The sequence below is a fragment of the Parasteatoda tepidariorum genome, chromosome 2 (genome assembly GCF_043381705.1).
Source record: "Parasteatoda tepidariorum isolate YZ-2023 chromosome 2, CAS_Ptep_4.0, whole genome shotgun sequence".
NCBI classification, from domain to species: domain Eukaryota; kingdom Metazoa; phylum Arthropoda; class Arachnida; order Araneae; family Theridiidae; genus Parasteatoda; species Parasteatoda tepidariorum.
In genome coordinates, this window is record NC_092205.1 from 89530409 (window position 1) to 89555921 (window position 25513).

The window sequence follows — 25513 nt, forward strand, 5'->3', positions numbered from 1 at the left end:
TTCATACCAGGCTGCATAGGAACCTATTATCAGGTAAGTGCCAATAGAAAAGTTGATAGCTTAAGATTTGGCGAGACACGAAATAAAATTTTAGGATGGAATCTGCGAGATTGAGAGTGTTCATAAAGTGATAACACAAAATAATTGTACCCACAAATTTCGATTTTTTTTCTTCATTTTTCAAAAAAGAAAAGAAAAAATATCAGGAAAAAGAAAAGAAAAAAAATTGCCCTCTCCTAATATATACCATGCCTTTTAAAAAAACGGCAAACTAAAAAGTATAATTTGCTCTACTTTAATTGTTAGAAAAGAAAATTTTATGGCTAAAGAATAATAAATCATGCTATTTTTAATTCCATTACTACTTTGGAAAGAACGGAAAGTTTAAAGTGTCCAGCACAATTTTATCAATACTGATGATAGCTTATAATAGTTTTAGAAAGCATTCTTGTGTAATAATAATTTTAGAATTTTAATAGACAATCCCTCAATCTATAATTAAACAATTTGATATGATTACTGGAATGTTAATTGGAATCGATCTTTTTTCTTAAAAAAAATCACATGATAGAGTCGAATCTGAAATTGTACACCTACAAAACTCCATCAAAGATTTTTTCCTGCATTTGCAGAAAATAACAAATAAAAATTTGTTAATCGAGTTTCTTTTTGAAATTTCTACTAAAATTATTAATTAAAATTGAAAGATGTTGGATCAAAAATCCAAATCTTTCGATTCTCTAACTCTTCTACATAAAAATATTTATACATATATATTGTATTTTTATAAACTAGGATGTTCTGAACATACACAAATATTAGGACAAAAAGCTAAAAACCAATACAATTAAGGACAATTTATTTTTTATCAGAAAAATCATCAGGACAACTACGAAGCCTGGTTCAGAGCAACTTTTTTTTCTTCTGTAGAATTTATGTCCTTTTTTTTTCTTCATAAAATATCATTTTAAAATAAATTGAACAATATAGTAATAATAAAAATAAAAAAAAATACTAACTTCTTTAAAAAATTGATACTTGAAATTTAGTCCAATTTTAACACTAATTTACTTACCTCCAAACGGAAAATATTTCGAGTTTTTTGAATCTTGAGTACTTTGATTAAAAAAAAATTTATAAATCACAAGAAGAGTGTCTACTTCAAAATTCTGTAGTTATCATGAAATTATTAATAAAAAAAAAGGGCGATTAAAAAAACTTTTGCAAATAATTTGTGAACAAATTATGAAAATAAATTAAAAAAAATTAATTTAAAAGGTAATATTAATTAAAAGGTAATATTCAATAAAATTTAAACAATATGCCGAAGAATTGTAGAAAAATATATAATTAATTGTAAAATTTACAATGTCCTAAAATAACGGAAGGAAGAGTTTGAGTTTTTGACATTTTTTCAAATTTCTCAAAGAATACTTCAGAAATATTTCATAATTTCAGTCATGCGAGATTTCTCATACTTATGAATAAAATTTACCAGAAGTTCGAGAGACAGGCAATATATTATGGACAAAAAAGTGCCTTTGATTAATGCATAGCAATAAGCTAGTAACCTGTATAAACTACTATGATCATGATATGCAAAAGTTGTATAAAACTTCAAGATTAAAAATGTTCATTGACATTTGGATATCGAGAATTTTAAAGAAATTTTCTAAATAGTTTTTGTACCCTTTAAAAAAAAAAAACTCTTAATGATAAGAGTCTGTCCACAAATTTTTATTTTGTATTATAAAACAAAATTTAATCAACAATGACATTACCCAACAAAGATGTAATTGTATATGTAAAGAAAAAATGGGAAGTAAAATACACTTTATTTGGGGTCAATTAGAGAACTGGAGAGCAAATGTTAGCTGTTTAAAACCTGATATATTTGAAATTTCTAATTGAAACTCATTTCTTGCATGATGTTTTTTTCTATTGTAGGAGAAAACATTCCAACTTTACTGGTTGATCATTAACATTTATTATAATTTCATTGTACAAATTATTATGTGCACGAATTCTTTTATGTTTTTCGAAAAAAGCTAAGTTGATAAACAATAATAAAAAATCTAACTAATCAAATGATTAAGTAAAAGAAATATCTATAAAATGGAAGAAAAATATCTATATTAATAAGACTGTTACAGAGCAGGGGGGAAAAAACAAGACCACCTTAAAAATTTTAAATGGTTCTGGGGGGGGGGGGGGGGGNGGGGGGGGGGGGGGGTGATGCTAATTAATTAGTCAGGAGAACAATCCAAAGTTTGGGACTCATTTATGTAAATTTTACCTTTTGCGTATTTCGCCATATCTCGATAACGTTCTAAGTTAATTGAAGAATGTTTGGACACATTTATAAAATTCGCTTATTCCAAGAAAATTCCATGAAAAAACAAATTATCGTAACTATTTATTAATATTTTTCTAAATAATAATCAAAAAATTTAAATTGTAAGGCATACAATTTTTAAAATCATTTTAAAGTATCTAATTTTACAGGGCATACTACGTTTGAGCGAAATTAGTTTAACAGCTCCTGAGAAATCAAATTTTAAGGAAGTTATTAATTAAAAATTTGATTTCTCATTAACTATTAAACCGATTTCGCTTCCGATTTTTGGAATTTGCCATGCAAACTTACATACTTTCAAATGAAGTAAAAAAATTGTATACCTTAATCTTTTTTCCCAACTATTATTAAATAATATAATAAATATTTACTAAAATTTAATTTTTGCATGGAATTACCTTTAGATAAAAGAATTTTATTATCGTGTGTAAAAAGTTTTCTATTCACTTAAAAGTACTAGAGACATGGCGAAATACCAAAAAAGAAAAATTAACGTCAATAAGTCCAAACTTTGGATAGCCTCTCTAACCAAACTATTCGAACCATATTTTGGAGGTCGAAAATCTAAATCCGTCAAACAAAAACATAGTTTAATTCAAAGAATTGTCTGATTTCGTAACATAAAATATCATTTACATTGCACTAATTAATTCTCATATTTAAAGTCACCCCCTTGAACCATTAAGTACAAGCCTAGATTGTGAAGATCTGATCATTAGATCAAAAGTTATTCAGGATGACTTTGAGCACTGCACATTAAAGATAGCTTGAAGCAACTCTTTTCACTTTTTACTATATGCTCAAATTAAAATATTCAACAATTTAAAAAGAAACTTCTGCAAGGCAAGTTTAGGCTAAGAAATCTTAGCTTAATTTCCTTAACAAATATTGAAGCTCTTTAAACAAGATTTTCCTAAAATTACCCACTGAGTATATAACAAGAAATAATAATAATAAAGCAGACTTAATTGATTTTCATCTCTGAAGCCTGTTTTTCAATGATTTTATACACTACAAATGGAAATAGGTAAATTATATTCATTAAGAATAACTAGAAACAAAATAGGTAACTCATTAGGCTTAATTAGTTGTACGGTTTAGGATAAATTGCCAATTTTGATAGTCATATAAAACAGTAACTTGTTAAGTTAAATCTCGTTCATAACATTTCCAAGTTTAAAAAACTAAAGGGAATCTATCTACACTTTCTGATCCAAAGATTTATATCCTTGATCTAAAGCGAAAGAAAAAGAGGGAAACCTGTTTACTTAAAAGGTCTAAATTTTTGACACTCAAATAAAAAGGGGTAGCCATACTCTGGAAAACAGGGTCCCAATAGAATGAAAACAGTTGATGAATTATTTTTTTTTAAACAAATATTTATTACTGAATAACAGTTGAAAAACATTAAATTGTAAGGCACAGAAATGTTTATAGCACTTCAAAAAAGGCAATTTTATGTAACAAAATTTAAAGGAAATCAACCCAATAGCTCTCTAATTTCGAAATTGAATAACTCCACTGGTATTCAAACAATTACGTTCAAATTTTGCATTTGTTTTTAAAATTGCACAACTTACAATTCAAAAATGTTTAAACTATTAACAAATAGAAGAAATTGTTAAATTTTACATGGAACTAGCTTAATTCTAAAATTATGCACAAATTTTTTTGATTTCACTTAAAAAGCCATCAATATAATTGAAAGGAAAAAAAGAAAAGTACTTTTAAAGTCCGATTTTGTTACTTATAATTCTTCAAGTTCAGGAATGTGAAATTTCAACAATGAAATTATTTCAACTGTGCACTGTTTAGAGTTCTGCCTAGAAATAAAAAAGGGCAGAGTGCTTCCTCTCAAAAAAAGACACTCACTTAGAACACTGTAAAAATTGGCAAAATTTGTAATGTTAAATGAATTTGATCCTCAACAATTTTTAAATTAACCTCTTAGACTATTTAACGTATTTCAAACAATCACTTATTTTTAAAATAGAAAAGCTTGTAGTTTGAACATTTAAAGATTCCTTTTTACTAAAAAAAGGAGGGTTATAAAATAAAAAAGAAAGGGCAGGACGTCCTTCTAAAAACACTGGTTTAACTATCAAATTATTTAACCTAACATGAAAAACTAAGTGCAAAAATATTAAATATATATATAGCAGTTATATGTCAATAAAAAGCTAAAAAAATTGCAGCTATGCTACATTACTTACTCAAAATGACCTATCTAGAAACGAAAATTATAAGCATCACACATGAAAAAATAAATAAATATACTAACTAAATAAATCTCAACCAAATAGAAGAAAAATTTTCAGAAATAAACAAAATCAGATATACCTTGCATCAGAGATGAGCAAGAATTTTCGGGCATCTTTGACCAAGGCAATGCAGTATCTCTGATTGTGCATCTGTCTCAGTAGAAGTTTTAACATAATGCTGTAATCTTAGAAATGTGGGAACCTCATAAATTGTTTGAAAGTAATTCGAATAAGTTACAAGTCAATAATTAATCCTTTGCTCCCATGTAGATGAAAATAATTAATGTGAATAAATCTAAACAAATATACTTACCACATTACTAGCTAAATTTGGCAACAAACTTGGTTACCTTTCACATAAAAAGTCGAAAGCACAGCACAACTGTATTTTAATATTCTAATTCTACTAATCAAGAGTTTGAAAGCATAAAATCTCTAAAACATTTGTGAATGCAAACAATAAAGTAAATTTGCAAACAATAGTAAGTCTTAAAGGATATAATTATAATTGTATTTAATAACAGAATACCTGTAAAGTTTACACATTTTTTCTTGTAGTTCATATTACTGTCAATTTGTAAAAAATGTACCTAAATTTTTTTTTATCCGGATTTTACATCATTCTGCTAAGTTTTCTTTTTTAAGTTAATCTGACAAATACATTAAATCAGGGTGCCACTATAATTACTTTGCAGCTAAGATTTATTTCTATAAAAGAAAAATACAAAATTATCCTAAGGACTACTTGACATATAATTATTCATTATTCAGGGGCCTGTCCAGGGCAAATTTACTGCAGCTTAGTGGTACTTTCACAAATTAAATTTTAGGAAAAACGGTAGTTTCACAAATTACTTTTAACATATTTTCGAAAAATAATTAAATATCTTCTTATTTTAGCATATTTGTGTTTTTTTTTAAATATATTTAAATTTCACAAATTATGCCTAAATTTTCACAAAATAGGTATCTCTCAAAAAAACCTAGACAGTTTATGGTGACACATAAGAGAAATATAGATATTAAGCAAATTGTATCAATTCATATGTAAGGGAACATAATTTTACATTTATCTTAAAAGCAAACTTTCAATAACATACAGTATTACATTAGCGTGATTACTGTTGCTAAAATTTTAGAATTTTCTCTTTCAATGTTATCCACAAGCGAATTTCCTCATTCACCAATAGTTTATCTACAAATAATTACATTTCACTGCAAACTCTGAACCTATAAATAAATTGAACTTATCACAACCTGATACTTTGAGACTAAACTAGTACTTTTTTTTAAATCTTATATTATTTAAAAGGCTCATGCATCTCTGCCTTAGATAGTAGTTATAAGAAACATATTTAAATTGGATGGAATTTTTGAAAAGCTAAGAAATTGCAAAAGACTTAATTAAAAAAAAAAATATATTGGAATAATATAACAGATATACTGGGTTTTGGAATATCTTTATTAAAAGAACAATTAAAGCTATTTTTGACACAAAACAATGAATTGACAAGCCAATGAAGAAATCCTACAGCATAAATATGATCAGGTAATAAACAACTGTGAAGCAAATTATAAAACAAAATTATTTTGTTGATCGAGTACACAATAAACTTGATCTGTTATTAAAAAATATGAGACAAGTGCAACTTTATGAACATATAATTTCTTTAAACGCCCACAAAACTTCTACCATAGAATTTCAAGTCGTTATACATAAGAAAAATGTATAGTTTGAAATAAAAAAGAAATATTACTAATTACAACCAAGTTAATTCTTAAATACATCAAAACTTAATACTTATAATTGACAGGATAAGCACCATTCTAGTTTAAATGAATATGAAAAAATTATCAGCACTTTTACTAAGAATAAAAAAAATAATAGATTATTAAACTCCATGAAAAAAATAAGTTTATATCTTGAAATTAAGCAAAAATAAGTACCCTTAGATAACCAGACTCAAATAAATTCAACAGTCTATTAACTTTTTTTCCTCTGAACACAAAAGAAAATGGCTATCAATAAAAAATAGTCCAAAATTTACTTGGACCAAACTACCAAAAATTATATCTTACTGAGCAAGTACAAAAAGTTATTAAACTAAATGAAGAAAATATTATACATTCTTTCAAGAAAATATTACTTTTCTGAAGATACATGAAAATAGTCAGAATATATTGGTACAGTTAACAGAAGATAGTTAATTTTTATTAAAAAAATATATAATCTTAATAGCTAATCATACCTTTAATTTTCCATTAGGCACAGAATTTCTTTTATCAGTGGATTCTATAAAGTAAACTCAACTAGAATAGGTTAGTCAACAAAAGTCAAAATTAATAATTAACAGTAGCAATTTATAATATATGCAACAACAAAAAATTAACACATGACGAAAAATTCATTATTGTTAATTTGGTTAAGTACATAAGGATACAGGCAATGTGAATATTAATAAAACTTGAATAAACAGGAAAAAAAATCTAGATTTTCAAAACTGTTCAGTAAATTGTCCAAAAAAAGCTTAAAAATGTCCACAGTAAAATTCCAAAAACCAGCATGAGAGTTCAAATACCTAATAAGCCATACACAACAGTGTACAGTCAACTGCATGATCTTTTACGTAGAAACATTCCATGACTGGTGCCATAATTGAAACAAATGCCAGCAAGGAATGCTAATTAAATCAACATCCTTGCCTTAAGCATTGACTAATGATGGAAAGTCGTTGAAATCATCAACACGTGGTGCAGCTTGTTGTCCACCTCTCACTTTTGGACCACCACCGCCGCGACCACCTCTACCATCACGAGGAGGACGATCCTCACGTGGAGAATCTCTGTTGGCATTATCACGTGGGCCACTTCTCGGGCCTCCTCTGCCACCGCGACCTCTTCCTCTATTACCACGTCTTGAATCAGCGTAGTTGAACTGAATATCCAAAAGAACCTTCTGAGGGCCACGGCGAGCATACTCATCATCTTCGTCATCCTCTTCTTCTTCCTCATCATCTTCTTTAGGCTTCTTCTTCAAGACATATCCTTTCTTCCATTGCTTTTCATCTTCACCTTCTCCTGGTTTACGCAAGTTGTACTTTGGTACGACACGCTTGGCTTCCTGCTCTTTCTTCCACTCGTCCAAAGTCATCTCCTTCATGGCATCTTGAATTTGTTGTTCTTCTTCAGTAATTTGATCATTTTCTTTTGTTTCTGAGTTATCAAGAGAATCATTTTTGAGCCCTTCTTCAACTTTTCCAAATTCAGTATCCTCTCCTACGTTGCCTCCTAACTCTTGACGAGGTGGTTCACCTTCAAATTCATCATCCCAACCACCATCTCTTCTCTGATTGATATCACTCCTGATGTCACCCCAGTTGTTAGAGCCAGCACCATCACGTTTCTCAACGGATTTCACTCCAGATTTGTCGCTTCCACTTTTCCGATCGAAAACACGTCGGTTCCTGTTATCAGAATTTGGAAAAAATCCTCTTCCTCTGCGTCCACCTCCTGCATCCCCGCCGCGTGCTCCTCGAAATCCTCCACGACCTCGTCGAAATTCGCTGTTGCCTCCTTCTCTCTCCCTGGTCTCAGCACCGAAATAATTATCATCTCTGTTTCTGACATTTTCTCTAAAATCATTTTGATTTGACACTTTTGACTGTAGAGCAGGTTTACCTCTCGGTTTAGATGCACTATCCTGGTCTTGTATTTTCACAGCTTTGGTAGCAACAGTCTCCGTTGGCTTTTTTAGGGGGGCAGGTGGCGACGTCTTAGCTGCTTTCTTTACAGGTTTTTCGGTCTTTTTCTTAGACTTCTGTTCTTCAGTCTGCTTTAAAATTTCTAGCGGGTCCAAACACTCGTCGTAGAATAAGGCGTACCTATTTTGTACACCTATGCCATGTGGTACTGTCTCCATAATGAAATGGCAAAAATAACTCGGAGCGAAAACTCAAAAACAAAGGAAAATTTAACAAATAAAAAAAATCATGTGAGAGTGATATTGAAAATAATAATTAAGCGTTTAATACTTGCTATAAATCACTCTTAATGCAAAAACATTCTTTCTTTAATAAATATCACGCACTCTTATTTTCCTAGTCTCATTGAAGCAGCATCGCAGTTACAGTTATATTAGTATTGATTTTAAAAGCGTAGATTCAGCGCATTAAATAGTTTATAGAGGGCGCAGTAAATTTCTTCACTTTTTGTATTTCTTCAGGCTTCCTTAACGCCTTTCTTGTCTTGATTGCCGGACTTAATAATATTGCTTTACTTTGGTAATCAGCTGAAATGGGTGATTGCTAACCAAATTCTATCACCAAGAGCTTGGTTGACGGAATTTTAGGAGTAAGAAATAGTGGAGAAGTTTGAGCCAGAGTGATTAAACGAATGAGCAAAGAAACACATATATTCGTGGAAGTAAATTTGCAAGAATGTCTGCAATATTTTTTTTGATTCAAAGAGATTTTACTTTTGCATGAGCAAGTAATTTCGGATATTTTATCTTATTATTTATTGAAAAAGTTTATTATTTATTAAAATTTATTTATTAAAAATTTCCTAGCACTGAATAATTACTGACTAAATTAGAAATTTTAAGTTTGCACTGGCAATTTTATCGCCCGAGTCTGTGAAATGGAAAAATACCAAAGGCATGTACAGCTATGCTAGATATTAGTGATGCATTGGTTGCTGAATTAATATAAAATGACTCTAAGTGTGACGCTTTTGCTAGCTACCCATTAATTGCAGCTACCTCACAGCTGAAATCTTTTATTTAGTAGGCATATTTTCCTCACAGACATTTATTATTTGCATATCTTTTTTTAATATCTTTTGCATGGTAATTAATTTAGTAGCTCTTTCTATAATTTATGTGGCATTATTTTTAGATGGATATTTTTATTGAGAGCAAACTTTTCTTTGTTAATAAACCAAATTGTTCTTTACTTAGTTTGTATTGAAACAAATGATCAATTGCAAGAAATATGAAGAATTTGAATGTATCACATTTTATTTTAATATAATATCAATTTTGAATAAAATGCATTACATACATTAAAGTTCTAGATTTCGTGTTTACATTTCCTATTATTTGTGAGATACTGCTTAGAAAACATTACTGATCGAAGGCATTTATGTCTATGCTGGATATTTAGTGGTGCATTTGCTTGATGAATTATTATAAATATCACTTTAGTATGACGCTTTTACTCGCTAACCTTTAATTCCAGCCTCACTTCACTGCTGACATCCGTAATGCGGTATGCATATTTTTTATTTGTATCTATTTTAATATCTTATGCATGATAATTAATTTTGTATTATCTTACGTAGTATGTATTATATGTTATGTATTATGCCTTCATTAATTTATGTAGTATTATTGTCGGATCATTACATCTAACTAAAGCAAACATTTTTTTGATTAACTGAATTATTTCTCGCTTAGATTGTAGTTAAGCTAATGATTAATTGCAAGAAATATGAAGCATTTTAATGTTCTATATATTTATAATATAATGCCAATTTTAAATTGGTTGTTACGCAAATTTTAAAGTTTTAGCTCTTTATAACATTTAAGTGATATTAAATGAAATTATTTTTTAAACATTGAAATTTGTTTAAATGATAGATTTCTGGAGTATCTTTTTTGTAAGTTGTAGTGTTTCTGGAATCACTGTATTGAATGCTTCACAACTGAAAATTAATAATAATAATTCAATAAATTAAGATCTGATAATCTAATAATAAAAATTTAAAGACATTTATTTTGACTCAATATATATATATATATATATATAAAATTTGTTAAGGATCTAAGGTAAAATCTAATTTTATAATTATAATGAACTATCACAATCAAATTTTGTTAATCAGATACTACAATATATACAGGCTTGTAATTCAAATCAAACATGAAATGTACAATTATAAATAGCTTACTAATTTTTATATTCAAATAATGTTTAGAACGAATACTCATATCACCTCTTAAAGAATATGATCAATAGATTTCAGAATTGACGATCACAACACTCGAATACGCCATCTGGGGAGAGTTGTATGGATGGTGTTTTCTACACTAGGGAACGCTGCAAGCTCGGTACCGCCTGAAATTCCGGGTTACTGTTTCCGTTGTACTTCAAAGCCATTTGGCATCATTGTGTTTTGAGATTCTCGCAGACAATGTATTTGATTACTTATTACTTGTGTTTACAATGCTAAAAGGGTTAACACTAACGTAAGACGGTGCACAGCTTGCAACAAGAACAAACAGTAACCTATGGAAAGAGGCCATATCAAGACTGCCAAAAAAGCGTTATTCGAAATCTAGCAACCATGTCACCTTTTTTAACAATATATCTCTAAAAAACTAAAACAAATTTTCACTTCAAACTCACCAGAATTACATATTAACATTATAATATCTTATGATATATGGCAGATTTAAGCTCAGAAATTATCTAATTTCTTTCTTTCATTGAAAACAAAATTATCCGTTTGAAACTATCGCCTATCAGAATAACATGTAGTATAAGCAGCTGTAAACTTTATAACCGGAACTGGAGTAGGTGCCGAGCTCGAGATTGTTTACATTTCTATTGAAAACACCATCCATAGGAATGTACTACGATATTTTGCCTTTTCTTAAAATTTTTCCTTTTTATTTAATAAAAGTATTTTTTAAAATTTCCGTGATACTTTTCTTTAGAACTATGCTTCATGTAATTTTCAGTTCCATATAGTTTTCCTACTTAAAAAAGATTTTAATTTATATGAAAATTAAGAGAGAAACTAACGCACTTCCTTCCTCTATGACTTTCCACACGCTAATGAGGAAAGCATGGGAAGTGTTGCCACAGGTAGAGAGTTCTGCTCTACGCCACCTACAGCCCATTTCAATCGCCAACACTAAACTCGTTCATATCTGATCTTCAGTTAAAAAAAAAAAGAAAGAAAAAACATTTATGTCACACTAGAGCTGCACAATGGGCAATTGGCGACGGTCTGGAAAATATCCTTGAGGATGAGCCGAAGCCATCACAATTTTGATCCTCTGCAGAAGGGATGGCGCCCCCGCTTCGGTAGCCCGACGACTTGCACGTGAAGTCGAGCACTTTACGGTAGAACAGTTTAACGAGGACCAATACCGCACACCCTCGGTCCCTGTGCAGACTGGTCCAAGTGGTCTCCCACCAGCACACTGACCGCAGCCAATGACGCTTGACTTCGGTGATCTTCGGATTTTCAATTTCAAAATTTTTTTTTATATATGTGTATATTTTGCTCAGTTTTTCCTAATGAAGAAAAATTAAAAACCTTTTAACGAAGTGTGAGCCACATAAAAGGGACATTTATTTACGGTACTGTTTGGAGAAAAAGCGAGGAACCTTTATGCCTCATATATTTCACTAGATAGCAGCATCATTATGAGCAGTCAAAAATTTTTCAATCTAACATACGTTTCCAAACCAACGGTACTAAGAAGTGTCTGTTTTTAGTATCACTCGAGCACGAAAACGTTTTCCTGTCGGCACTGCTTACGTACGGCGGGGATGACAGAAAATAATGTTGCTGGAGAAGGGAGCACAGTCTCGTTTTTTCTATTGCATGTTACGTTTTAAAATCCACCCCCGGGAAAGGTGAGAATTCCTTACCCCCTGTATTAATCCATACCGCAATCTGGACCGACCTCATGCTTAGATTAGTTTCTGTAAAGTGGCGCTGTTGTCAAAACTCGGCAGAGCAGTGTAGATATGTAGCATCCCCTCTATTAGTCCATGCCTTCGACCAAACGGACGTCACGGTGAATGTGAACTTTGACATCCCTGCTCTAGTCACTAGTCATCAAACAGATGGTCTCCTATTTTTTGCACTCCAGTGTTTAAAAGGTACTAAAGGTATTTTAAAATCTGTCCAAACAAAACAATTAAATTATTATTCAATTACTTAAGATCTTGATCTGATGATCAATTTACCTTACGTTTTTTTACCTATTTCAAAATACATTTTTGGATAAAGTACTTTAATCGTTTTTTCTGCACCCAAACAATCCTTAAAAATGAATTTTGTTTAAAATGTAAATTAGTTTTTTTTAATAAAATAAATCTTTTGATTTTTATACCTATTTTGAATCATTGCGTGTAAATTGTTAAAGTTTTTAAATTTATTACATCATTGTTAGAATACACTTTGAAGAGTTTATTGCACTTATTAATTCTTTTGCTCTGTTAATGGACAAAATAGATTTAAGTTTCTTTTCATTTAATATTTCTAGTGATTTCTTTCATTTATATTTTTGAATTCAACATGAAGATGAAACTGATCATGCTTTTAAAACTTAGCGTTTTTCTTTACAGTATTTTTTTTTTTTTTAAAAAAGCAGGATTGACAAACTTTTTTTTTTTTTATATATATAATTCCTACTTAAAATAGACCATTGCAGTTAGTGCTTTAAGTGAAATATTACATAGGCCTTTTCTTATATGATGTAATATATTTTGAAAAGATAACCTCTTGGAAGAGAAAAAGATGACTCTCTTTTATTTTAGAAATATACTTAAAATTAAGGGTACAGAACCTTTTTGATTGAAGGGCAGATTGACTAATGTAGGGCCATATACCCAAGTACTGAAGCATGGTTTCAGCAATTTTGAAATTTTTTTAATTTTAACTTCAGTTTAAGTACAAAATCTTAATCAACTTAAATACATTTATATAAAAGTACCTGGCCCGAATAATTAGCCGTAATTTGGCCTGTAACAATATATGTTGTGAATATTATTTTTATACACATTAGTCTTGGTACACATTGGTACATATCATACACATTACTATATATAATTATAATCATGTATAGTAATTATATTATTAATAATTTCTAGGTATAATTATAATATAAAATATTGTCAGTCTGTACTCAATTTTGCTCTATAATTAAAGGTAATAGAAATTTATATTTGTTTTATAAGTTTGTTGCTATTAGTATTGAACTAGTGCGGGGTGCTAAGCTTTTTGAAAGAAATGCTTCAAAGGGCTTATTTTTGTTTTTAAAGACTTTAAAGATAACTTTTTATTGGGTGTTTGTGAAAAGTACTTAATTTTCTTTTTTCCAAAATGAAATTTTTATCTTTGTATTGTCAGTTGTCCCCAAGAATCATCAAGAAGCATGTCACCAAGAATGGCTCAAAGAATCATGGCTTTCTCACTGTTCCATTACACTTCTTCACAACTCATTAAGCCGAAATCTATTTTGACAATGCAGTCATCTCCTTCAATCATTTTACATGTTGGATGAATTACTCGAGGATGGTCGTGCGCGCATGCCGAGCTGGTTTCAGGTGAATAGATATGTAGGAAACAATGCCTCTCTTGCCTGTCTAAAAGAAATTTAATTTTCCACCTCAAATCACCCCCATTTTCCTCAAAAATGAGGAAACGTGCAGCAGAGAGTAGGAAAGTTTTCAGGTATCTTTTCTAATAACAAAGTTTTCTTCAAAAAAAAATCTGTTTAATAATGTTTCCAAAGAAAGAGCCTAGCTTGCGAGTCACATCTGACGAATGAACCCTTCTTTCTTGACATTTAAGATCTTCAATAACAAACCAAAGGGAACTAAAGTTAGACCTAAGATCAGATGGCTTGGCTGTGTAGAAGAGGATTTCAAAATCCTAAGAATTACTAACTGGAGAACAATCGCAAAGAAAAGAGCAGAATGGAGAAAGGTTCTAAAGAAGGCTCTGGCCCACAAAGGGCTGTCATGCCAATAGAAGAAGAAAGAAGGAGCATTTTACTGGACTATAATATGCTTTTTTTCCTTCTCTTTCTTATATAAATGAATTTGAATTTCATGTTTGAAGAAGCCAAATTGTTGTATTAATTTATATTTTGTGAATAATCAATTTCGTAAATATTTTGCATCTGGACAAAAGATTTCTATTTCAATAGCATGAAAACTGAAATGATTATTACACTATGTTAATGATTTCTTTGAAGCTATCAAAAAATTCTCAGGGAAGCTGAAACTTTTCAAATACAAAGTGATTAAAAAAAATATAAACACAAAATAGAAATTTTTTTCTTTCAAGCAAAACTGGGATTTCTATATTATTATTAATTTATTTATGTATAGTTAAAGACCTGTTTAATGTAATTTTATAAATTGCAATTTTCCAAGGATAAAATTAACTTAACAATATTTTTTTTTTTTGTAAATACACAATATTTGAGTGCATATATTTCTCTTATCTTTGCTATTTGTATTTAATCATTAGTTTAAAACATCAATATTAATTTATTCCTGATGTGTAGTGCCTTGTTTATTTGGTAAGGTTGTTTGTGATTATCTATATAACCAAGCTTCAAAGTATGCGTTCTGAAAATCTTCTAAATTGGTAATTATATATTATGAAATATTCACACATATGTTGTACTTAATATCTATGAATGTGGCTCTCTGCTATTGTCCCTATTCTATTCTTACTATATATAAAAAAGTTTTTTTAAATTGAAGTAAAAGTTACAAAAGGTAAATAAAAAGTTTTCTAAAATGAATAAAATGTACCTTTAAAATGTAATTTTAAATATAGATGACCTTTAAATGTTTTAGGAGCTGCATTGATAATATGAATGACTCAAAAAATCGAAAATGGCTTGGAGTGGAACTTTTTATTAGATTTATTCTACTGATTATTTTTATGTAAGTACTTTTTTAAAAAAAAATTATTTTATGCCTCTTTTATTTTATTTCCATCTTGAACTAGCCTTTGAACAATATTTTTCAGGATTTTGCTCTAGCTCTCCAAGTTCTTAAAAAGTTCTCAATTCTAAAAATTTAATTCAATTGAACTCTGCATTATTTGTAGGTGGTATTACTTACCTGTGCAGTATTTTTTCACAATTTATGTAAATAAAGTTCTTTCTGTTAATCTTTTTTTAATATTATTGAAATTTTATTTACAAAATTTTATTTTTAATGATTTTATTTTAGTCTAAATTACTGTTCTCTTTTAATGTATTTTATTTATTTACATTTTTTTTGTTGCAGAGTTTTGGAGTATGCTGAACCTTTTCATAGAAAAATTCACCCTGATGAACTGTGGTTGTATAAAAATCCAAGAACTGAAAGTTATTTTCCTACACGTATACTATGGGTAAACTACAAATTTATATTTTGTTATGCAAATATAAGTTACAAAATTTTGCTATTTTTTTTAAAACTAAAATTTGTACAACAATTATAACACCATAACAATTGTAATGCCAAAATTTTAAGAAATCTAGCACTAACTACTTGGAAAAGAGTCAACAAGATCAGGTGAATTTAGGATTAACTTGTTGCAGTAATATCCTGTTAAAAATATCGGATTTTCAAACACAAAGTAAAAATCAGTCCCAACAACTGTCAAAAAGACAGCTTACTAGACCAGTAGTCAGCAAACCTTGGTTCAAGAGATAAATGTGGCTCTTCCACAAAATAGCACGTGTGAGAGTGCACGTGCAAAAGCATGAAAATCTTAAATCTACAACACTAAAATCGTTAAATTTTTACACAAGCATGGAAACATATTCACCAGTGTTCTTCAAACCATTAGTCAAACATAGGAAGTCAAGACATCTTATTTTCCCATATAGGCCGATAACACTTACCAGAGCACTATACAAAAACATGGTGTTTTAGTGAGTAATCTTGTGGTGTAACTACCACTATAAATATTAAATACCAATTCACTAGTATATAAGACACGTTAACTTGATTCCACCAGTGGTACCTTTTGATAGATGAAGGTTAACATAGTCGATAATTATATCTCTTCAGCCTCACATCTACCTTGTACAAAAAAATTCCATTCAATTGTATCTTCATGGTTTCTTTCCTTGTCAGGGATGTAATAGTCTACTGTCCATTTTTGACCATCATCTTCGGTACGCTAACAGCTTTTTTACTGTATGTTTGTCGATCGATATCACCCACGCATATGATTCAATTGCATTGGAGAAATGCGTTATCTAAACCTTTCTTCTTCTGTTGGGGCCTAGTCCTGTTGTTTCTCCTATTTCTTATTTATGTGAACAAAAGTGAATTTTTTTTTAGTTTTCTTTGTCAAAATATTTATTAGTAATTGAAAATATTTTTGCAAAATACTTTTTAATGGTTTAATTACTTTTTATTTGGGGCTTAGCATGTTATTTAACCTTTTGTTTTAAACAAACCAAAAAACATTAACCTTGTTTAAACCTACAAAAATCCATTTTTTTTCCAACCTTAAGTCTAATAGTAAAATAATTTTTAAACTGTTGTTGTGGTTTTTTTTGTTTTTTTTTTAGAGCTACTAACTGTTCAGATTTTCAAACTTATGCTGTATTTATTTTTATGTAGCATAAACAAATGTGTTCTATTTTTATTTTTAGGTTTTTATCTGCGTTGTTCCATTCTGTATAATAGTCATCTCTAATTTAATCGTAAAATGCAAACTGGATGCTCTGCAAGCATTTTTGGGTAATATAACAAAGATTTATTTTTAGAAATAACATACTATTAGTATCTTAACTGTAATGTTGTTACAGAGATCTCTCCAAAAGTAACAAAAAACCGGGTGCTTTTCCGAATGCTTCTTCAAAACTGAAGAGCATTCTAATCTTGCTACTTTAATTATATTTGGCTAGATTAGTGCCTTTAAAAACAGAATTAAAAATACTCAAATAAATATGAGGAATAATATTCTATATTGATTTAGTCTGAAAATAAATTTTTTACTTAAGTTCCTGGTTTCTGCTACCGCTATCTCTTTTCTTAAAATAATTTTTTATTTTTTTTCTCTAGATAAAAATTTTAAGGAGGTTGTGTTTACCTCTGTGAAAGAGCAGGAACACTGGTTGTAATCATAACATGAACAGAATTATAAGATATTTTGTTCAAGTCTTAATTATTATAAATTTATTTGTTTTATCTAAAAATAAGTAACAAGTTTAGAAAATACTCATAACTAATTATAAAATCATATTTGTAATGTTAGCTTTTTTATCATAACTAGTACCATACCTGTTCCATATTGTTAAAAGTACAGTTTGCAGGTACAATTACGGAAGGTTTTACCAATACAATTTAAAAAATTGTGTTGTAAAATTGAGAATTAATGTTTTTTTGGTTCCCAAGTTATGGTCTACCTATATTTCATGTAAACCTTAAAAAATTGCCTACATAATCCTAGAGAAGCAATTTTGACAGTGTAATGATATGGATGGCTGATAATTGTTCTTCAAAAGTTGTCTTAAAAATACATATATAAACTGTTCTCACTGAAACCACAAAATAATTTGTGTTAGTATGACCTAATCAAAATATCATTTAGTCTCTGTGGCAGAATTGCGGCGACACTGACACAGAACGTTTCAGAGTTTTTTCAGAAAGATTATTCATTTGGGAAAGAAAATATTTTGGTTTTACCTTTCTGCACCATTTTTTCGAAAAAAGTTTTTTTCTTCTTTTTTTTTCCTGCAGAATTTTTTTTAAAAGATGTCTTCAGGGTTGCCACTCCACAGAGAGAACAGGAAAAACATGGAAAATACGGGGAATTTAAAAATCACCTAAAACAGGAGTTTCCAACTTACTTGAGGCCTGGGGCCGCAATAAAAACACCAGCCAAATGGCGGGCCACAACTGTATCAAAATTTTATATAGGACTCTTTAATGTTTGAAGGAACATTAAATATTGCTGGTAGATTGCACAAGTTGCACAAAAGAAAAGTATTGAATTACAAATTAAAATAAGAAGTAGATTTTTAAGCAACATACAGGATTACTTTTGTATTTGAATAAATATTTTCTTGGATGCAAAACCAGTTGGTCACAACTGATCTAAAATAACAGGGAATTTTGATTTTTTCCTTACAAACTGAGAAAGTACAGGGAATTTTGTTTCTTATTTTTGTCTTTTAAAAAATGGTGACCACTAAAAGCATAATCTATGGGATATTTAACCATGATATTTCATCTATACTAAGCTATTTTATTTACCTACTACAGCATTATTTAAGTGTGTTCAGCTGTTTTTCAGCAATTAAAACTAATAAATATAGTTGGCCCAATATAGTTCACACAAGAGCACAGTAATTGTTGTTTCCTCTTATGGGTACAGGGAAGACACGGGGAATTTTTTTTCCAGATTTGAGTGGCAACTCTGGTTTTTCTTGCACATCAGAGAGGAAAGAAATAATCCTGATTTTTCGATTCTCATTTGGGATTTGAAAAAAAGTATGTAATAACTGGCTTCAGCTAGAATTTCAAATTAATAATACAAAATAAAAAATTCAGAAATCGTGAAAGTTTAAAAGATAGTTTGCTTTAGAAATGATGTTCCTTCTTTCATTTTTTTCTTCTTTAAAGAACATCATGTTTTACAAACCCTTATTTGAGTATCTCTTTTTTTTTAAAGAGTCCTATTTGCATTATTTTGTCATTGATCTTTATTTTAGAGTAACTGCATGGATTTTACAATTTTTAATTTGTAAAAGTCTAAGAATTTTAATTTTTGTAATGATTTTCAAAATAACAGGAAATAATTAGTTTATTTTTCTGCCTACAAAATGCGAGAAAGCATCTATAATATTAGAATTTGAAAAATATAACTTTTACACATTTTTATTCTATACTTTCATCTGTAAACACAACGTTTCTGTTACTTAAAGTAGTAACTGTTTTAATTAAAATTATCTTAAAGAGAAATATTAATGCTAGGGAAAATTGTCGCAGAAAGCCCGAAAAAATTCTGCCACAGGGCATTTAGTTACTTGTAAATTCTTCATATTTTGTACTGTCTTCATGCGATTTCAGATAACTGAGTTGAATGTGTTTTCTTCAAACATTATAATATTAAATTCTTTTGTTTTTTAATGTTTTTGATAGCTCTGACTTTAAATTTTGGAATCAATGGTCTTCTGACAAATTCTGTGAAGCTCATTGTTGGCAGGTTAGTTTTGCCACACTTTCTCTTTTTAACTTTTACAACAGTATCTTTTACTTATCTTATTATTCATTATATTTTCCAGACCCAGGCCCGATTTCTTTTACCGTTGTTTCCCAGATGGCAATGGAGATGTAAATTTTCCTTGTACTGGAAAGAAAGAAGACACGATTGAAGGTCTTAAAAGTTTTCCAAGTGGTCATTCCTCTTGTATGTTTAAATTTTTCAATTCTTCAACACTGCCAATTTTATGTCTGTTTAATTTTTTTTCTCTTGTCAACCCCAAAATTCCTAACGTGAATTTATTTTAACGTGAACTCCTCGTCAAATCGTATACGGGTATAACACTTTAAAGTACTTTTAAGCTAACGTTAAATATCTTTTAAAGTGAACACTAATTTCATTACCATTGAAAAAAAAAATTTCTTTGGGTATAAACAGAAAATTTATTTTCCTTTTGACAGGTAAGAAAAATGATCATTCACAGATCTATATCTATAAGAGTAGATTTTGTGAATGCATTGTTTAATCATTACATTATTGTGAATCATTACATTATTGCAATCATTACATTATTGCAATCATTACATTATTACAATCATTACATTATTGCAGTGAATTGAAAGAGTTGTGTAAATTGAATCTGTTGAGGGGGAGTGGGTGTTACAGGAAACAACATAAGCCCTATGTCTATGGTAAGAACTCTCCTCACCACAAAATCTCAGGCTGTCTGCTGCTATGGAAACAAGAACAGGTCATTTCAGGGAGGGTAGCTTCTCTTCACTCTAAGGCTAACACAATAGACTGGAGAAAAAAATTTCCTTTCTCTCGTTGACCCGAGCCAAAACTTGTCCTAAACAGTTATCCCTACTTGAAATAGTTATACCTTGTTACCAGAGTCACTGCCACTGGTCTAGACAAATGGCTAAGGGAGTTCTTACTTTAAACAAACTATACTTAAATATGAAATGTTTTCTTTCATCTCATGAGTGTAAATGTAAAGAAACATATTTGACTGAGAAATGATCACAAATATTAGTTCTTTGTTCAACATGGTTAGACATTTCTACCTCACTAACATAGGTTGTTTAAAGAAATTGAAATTACTGAATTGCATTTCTAGATTTGAGGAACAAAAATTTTTAAAAATTTCACTAATGAATACTTAGATTTACTTTCTACTTATGAATCATTTGTAACTTTATTTTTTTTAAAAGTAATTAGTTATATTTATTATGACATTTCTAGAACTTTTTAATTTAAGAACAAAGTAAAAACATTTATTGAAGTTAAATAGATATTGATTGACTTATTCATGATAAAAATGAGATTAGAAAAAACGAATAGGTAATAGAAAACGTGTAAAAAAAATTATAAAAAAACCCTTCTGAACTGATAACGGGAACAAATTTCTTTATGGCCTTCGAGTTGACGTTAAGGAAGTTTGACTGTATTTTATTTAACACATAACAATGATCCTAATTTTTATGTGGTTTCATTTTGTTTAGTAGTGATTATATTAATCCTAATGATTTTTTTTTAAATATCTGTTAATACTTCAAGGATTGTATTTTTGATCTGTTACATTTCATTAATCCCTTAATATTTTGAAGTCGTCATTTTTAGCATTTCATCATTAAATCTTTTTTCTTTCATAATCTGCATATTAAGTAAACAATTTAAATTGATAAGGAAAAAAATAAAATGAACATGTTTTAAATAACTCATCCAAATATTCCTTCTTTAAGATAGTCAAGACAAAAAAATAAAAAGCAAGTTGTACGAAGCAGATTAATAATAATAATAATAAATAAAAATTTATAACTTTTCTGATGGTTGAATTTTCACTTACGATACAATCATAATATACAATCTTAATGTTATTATCTTAATGTTAATGTAATTACGATTCACTTTATATACAATCTTAATGTGATGATCTTAGATATGCTAATAAAGCAGTATAGATCAGATCCTCATAAATTTACAGAATTTGTTTTGCATACCTAAATTTCTTTTTTTTCTTCATTCATTTAGTTAGACAACTTTCATAAATAATTTTCTAGAATTCTTTCAATAGATTCAAATTATGCATCAGAAGTATTATGTAGATTTTTTGGCATTAAATAAAACAATTCTTTGTTACATCAGATCTTGTTACATAAATAAACAATTGTATATGTTCAAAATTACGTAAATAAATCAGTGTATGCTTAAATTGAAAGGTTTATAGTTGCTTATATATATGTTTTATAGTTGCTTATATATGTTTTATAGTTGCTTATATATGTTTTATAGTTGCTTTTGCCAGCATGACATTCTGCAGTTTATATTTGTGTGGGAAATTAGGAGTGTTTAGCGTGCGCGGACGTGGAAAATCATGGAGGTTGATTGTTTCTTCGCTTCCTCTGTTTCTTGCTTTAACCATTGCTCTGAGTAGGACGTGCGATTATCACCATCACTGGCAAGGTAAGATTCTTATACTCATAATTGAACTGAAGAAACCTTCAAGTTTAAAATAAATGTTATTTGTATTGTTGCCTTTCTTTACCAAGGTTTTATATTTAAAAGTAAATATTCAAAACTCATAAATAATTGAGCATTTTTGAAAGAAAATAAGTATTTTTTTTGACATTGGCAGTAGTTAGTTTGTTATTTTTAGAGAATTTATTCAACTGAACATATAAAATATTATTGAACTCTTCATTTTTTTATTTATTTTTCATTTCATTAATTTTAATCTTTAATGTATTCACATATCTGCACATAGTTTTCAAAATCACTGTCAAACCTGGGTATCCCAAGCTGTAAGGTAGACACTCTGTGATATCAAAAATTAAATATTTTAATTGATTATCTTTAAAAATGTAGTCAAACTGATAACTGTTGTCATTTTGAAAGTTGTATAACATGTATTTATCATTTTTCTTCCTCCTAGATGTCTTGGTTGGTTCTCTTTTGGGACTGTGTGTTGCATATTTGTGCTATTTTCAGTACTATCATCCTCTGGATAGTTTAGACAGCGCTTTACCCTTTATGGCTGTTAATTCTTCACAGGAGTTGAATCAAATGAAAAAATGTGACAGCTTGGAAAATGTTGCTGTGAAATGGATTTAGTCAAAAATCCTTTTTTGTATGTGACATTTTAAGGGCTGATGAATCATCATTCAGCATAATCTCAAAAATCCTAACTTTGTCTAGATCTAGATGAGAAGGGAAAAAATAACTAAGTCTATCTTAAAACAATAATAATAATATGGAAATGCCCTTAAAAAAGGATCAACAAAACTATGACAACCATTTTTTTGTGAAAAAAATATGACAGCTTGGAAAATATTGCTGTGAAATGGATTTAGTCAAAAATACTTTTTTGTATGTCACATTTTAAGTGCTGATGAATCATCATTCAGCATAATCTCAAAAATCCTAACTTTGAAAATCTAGATGAGAAGGGAAAAAAGAAACTAAATCTATCTTAAAACAATAATAATAATATGGAGAAACATAGAAATGCCCTTAAAAAAGAATCAACAAAACTATGACAACCATTTTTTTGTGAAAAAATGTGACAGCTTGGAAAATATCTTAGAACAATAATAAAAATATGGAAATACGTAGAAATGCCCTTAAAAAGGACCAACAAAAACTATGACAACCATTTTCTGCATCTGTGGTAAAATTTTACCATAAATGCAAAAAAAAAAAAAATGGTTTAAGGAAATTTTTAATTTCTTTAAATTAGTAAATTATATTAAAATTTTTAGTTATGGTGCATATGATAAAATTTTAAATAAAGGTTGAAATCACACTAATTTAAATGTCTAAATTTTAAAATTGTGCACAAGAAATTCAGTTCTATCTGAAGTGTGGCCACCATTTTATCAAAAACTTTTGAATAATTCATTAACTGTGCATTAAAATATAATAAACTCAATCTTTTTAGTTCATAGTTCTAGCCTCTAACCAGTTTGAGTTCTTACTATGTTGAATCTTTTTAAACTGCAATTTTTTAACTGAACTATAAGTTAATTTTGTAGCATAATTTAATACTTGTTTTATATGATGTTTACTGATTATTTTTTTTACTAATTTAAAAAAAGACTTAAGCTTTTAATTCATGTAAACTTCAATACATATTGCAAATTCTTTTATTATTGTATCATCCAAACAAAACAAAAAATGTTCCTCAAAAAAACGAGGGTTCGGGGGAGACTGAAAATTGCTTTTACTAATTATGATTTTTGAAACCAATTGCAAATATATTTATATCTAGTTAATAATCTAATATTTCTTAATCACTTTTATGAAATTATTTTAAATTGCTAGAAAAGAAAAGGCAATATATTGAATTAATAATGAAAATGATATTCATTACCTAATAATAAAATTTGCGTTAGAATTGCCCTAGTTTTAATATGTTCACTAATAAACTTTATTAAGTCAGGATTCCATAAAAAAAAATATATAAATAAAAAATACATATGTATTCTCTCTTGTTAAGCACATACCTACTGATATGAAGTGCACAATATGTTTAGATTAAATTGTATCTGCTTTCTCAATTCTATTGCATATCATTTTGGTGCATTTAAACAATTTTATACTAGTCTTGTGATAAATTGTTATTTCATTACAGCTTATTTTATATATTTGTTATTATTTATTACATTTACAGTTGTGTTCTATGTTTTTATTTGTTTACTACTATATCATTTTTTCCCCTCATTGTTAGTGATACTTTATTTGAAAAATATGTTATAAATTCTTTAAGTTAATTATGTGTCTTGTACACACATACACTGCTTATATTTGTTATATTTATATTATGTGGATATAGGCATTAAAGTTGGAACAATAATTTTTGTTCAACCTGCATTTTTCAAATTAACATTCCATGTAGATAACAATTAATAAATTGACATTTTTACATATGTGAAAATAAAATTTTTATAAAAATTGTACTTTTGTATTTCTTAACTAAAATTGAAGCTAGTAATTTTTGTTATATGATTGAAATTTATATATTTTTTACCTTGGTATATTTTTATAAAAAAAAGTCCGAAGCAGCCAACTACTACGCTTTTTGCAAAATTGGTATATTTTTATAAAAAAAAGTCCGAAGCAGCCAACTACTACGCTTTTTGCAAAATATTTTATACAGTGGTAGACATTTTAAAAATTCTTTGGTAATTTTGCCAACATTTTAAAAGCCTTACCGCAAAAGAATTAGAACAAAGTGGTGTTACATAAGAATTTTTAAATCATTTATTTGTAGTGGTATGGAAAGTAAGTTGAAATGAATAAAAAATATGAAATTAAGACATATACTTAGGTACCACTAGAATAAATTTTTACAAAAAGGGTAGAAAGTTGGTAGCCTGGCAAATGTGTGTTTACCGCAATTTTTTTATCATTTACAAATCCTTAAAGTTCTAACAACCAGTTATATTTTTTTGTTGCATGAAATAGAAAAGTATAAAACTTACAAATCTAATTGTATTTTTTTTCAAAAGTACTTATGAATTAATGGATTATATCCATATCAAAACAGGCTGATAATGCTTATGAAAAATTAAAGATTTGATAATCATTCATTATTTTTGTTATTTTCTAATTCTGTTTCATTTCAGAAGATTTGGTCATTATTTTTGTAGTAACTCCTAAAAATACTATGTGAATTGTATAAATTTCAACTGTTCAGATTAAACCGTTCTTTGTTTTAGGCTTATTCTGAAAAAAACAATCAAAATGTTTAGATTTTCAGTATTTTAGTGCTATTCATGCTGAATTTCTTTCAAACATTTTGGAAATATAAGAGTCTTTCACATGTAATGTTGGACATTTCCCTCTAGTAATTTAGCCTGTGAAAGATTTTTTAGTTTGGTGGTCATATCCAAGCAGCTATTCATTCAACCGAAACTCATCATCA

The 25513-nt window shown here is 28.7% G+C and overlaps 2 protein-coding genes across 3 annotated transcripts; one reads left to right on the forward strand and one right to left on the reverse strand.

Annotated features, from left to right (window-relative positions):
- Positions 1–6058: 6058 nt before the first annotated feature.
- Positions 6059–8760, reverse strand: LOC107438795 (SERPINE1 mRNA-binding protein 1). Its single transcript, XM_016051178.3, has one exon. The coding sequence runs from the start codon at positions 8534–8536 to the stop codon at positions 7322–7324; it is 1215 nt and encodes a 404-aa protein (XP_015906664.1). The 5' UTR covers positions 8537–8760; the 3' UTR covers positions 6059–7321.
- A 3617-nt stretch (positions 8761–12377) lies between these two features.
- Positions 12378–24545, forward strand: LOC107438797 (phospholipid phosphatase 5). 2 transcript variants are annotated; one of them, XM_043046265.2, is made up of 8 exons: positions 12378–12515; positions 15231–15320; positions 15669–15774; positions 17033–17120; positions 19527–19590; positions 19670–19794; positions 21883–22053; positions 22523–24545. In XM_043046265.2, exons 2-8 carry the CDS (start codon positions 15247–15249, stop codon positions 22699–22701), a joined length of 807 nt encoding a protein of 268 aa, XP_042902199.1. In that variant the 5' UTR covers positions 12378–12515; positions 15231–15246; the 3' UTR covers positions 22702–24545. The 2 variants fall into 2 exon arrangements, with proteins under 2 accessions (XP_042902199.1, XP_071033983.1); XM_071177882.1 differs by lacking the exon at positions 12378–12515 and adding an exon at positions 14975–15015.
- The last annotated feature ends 968 nt before the right edge of the window (positions 24546–25513 follow it).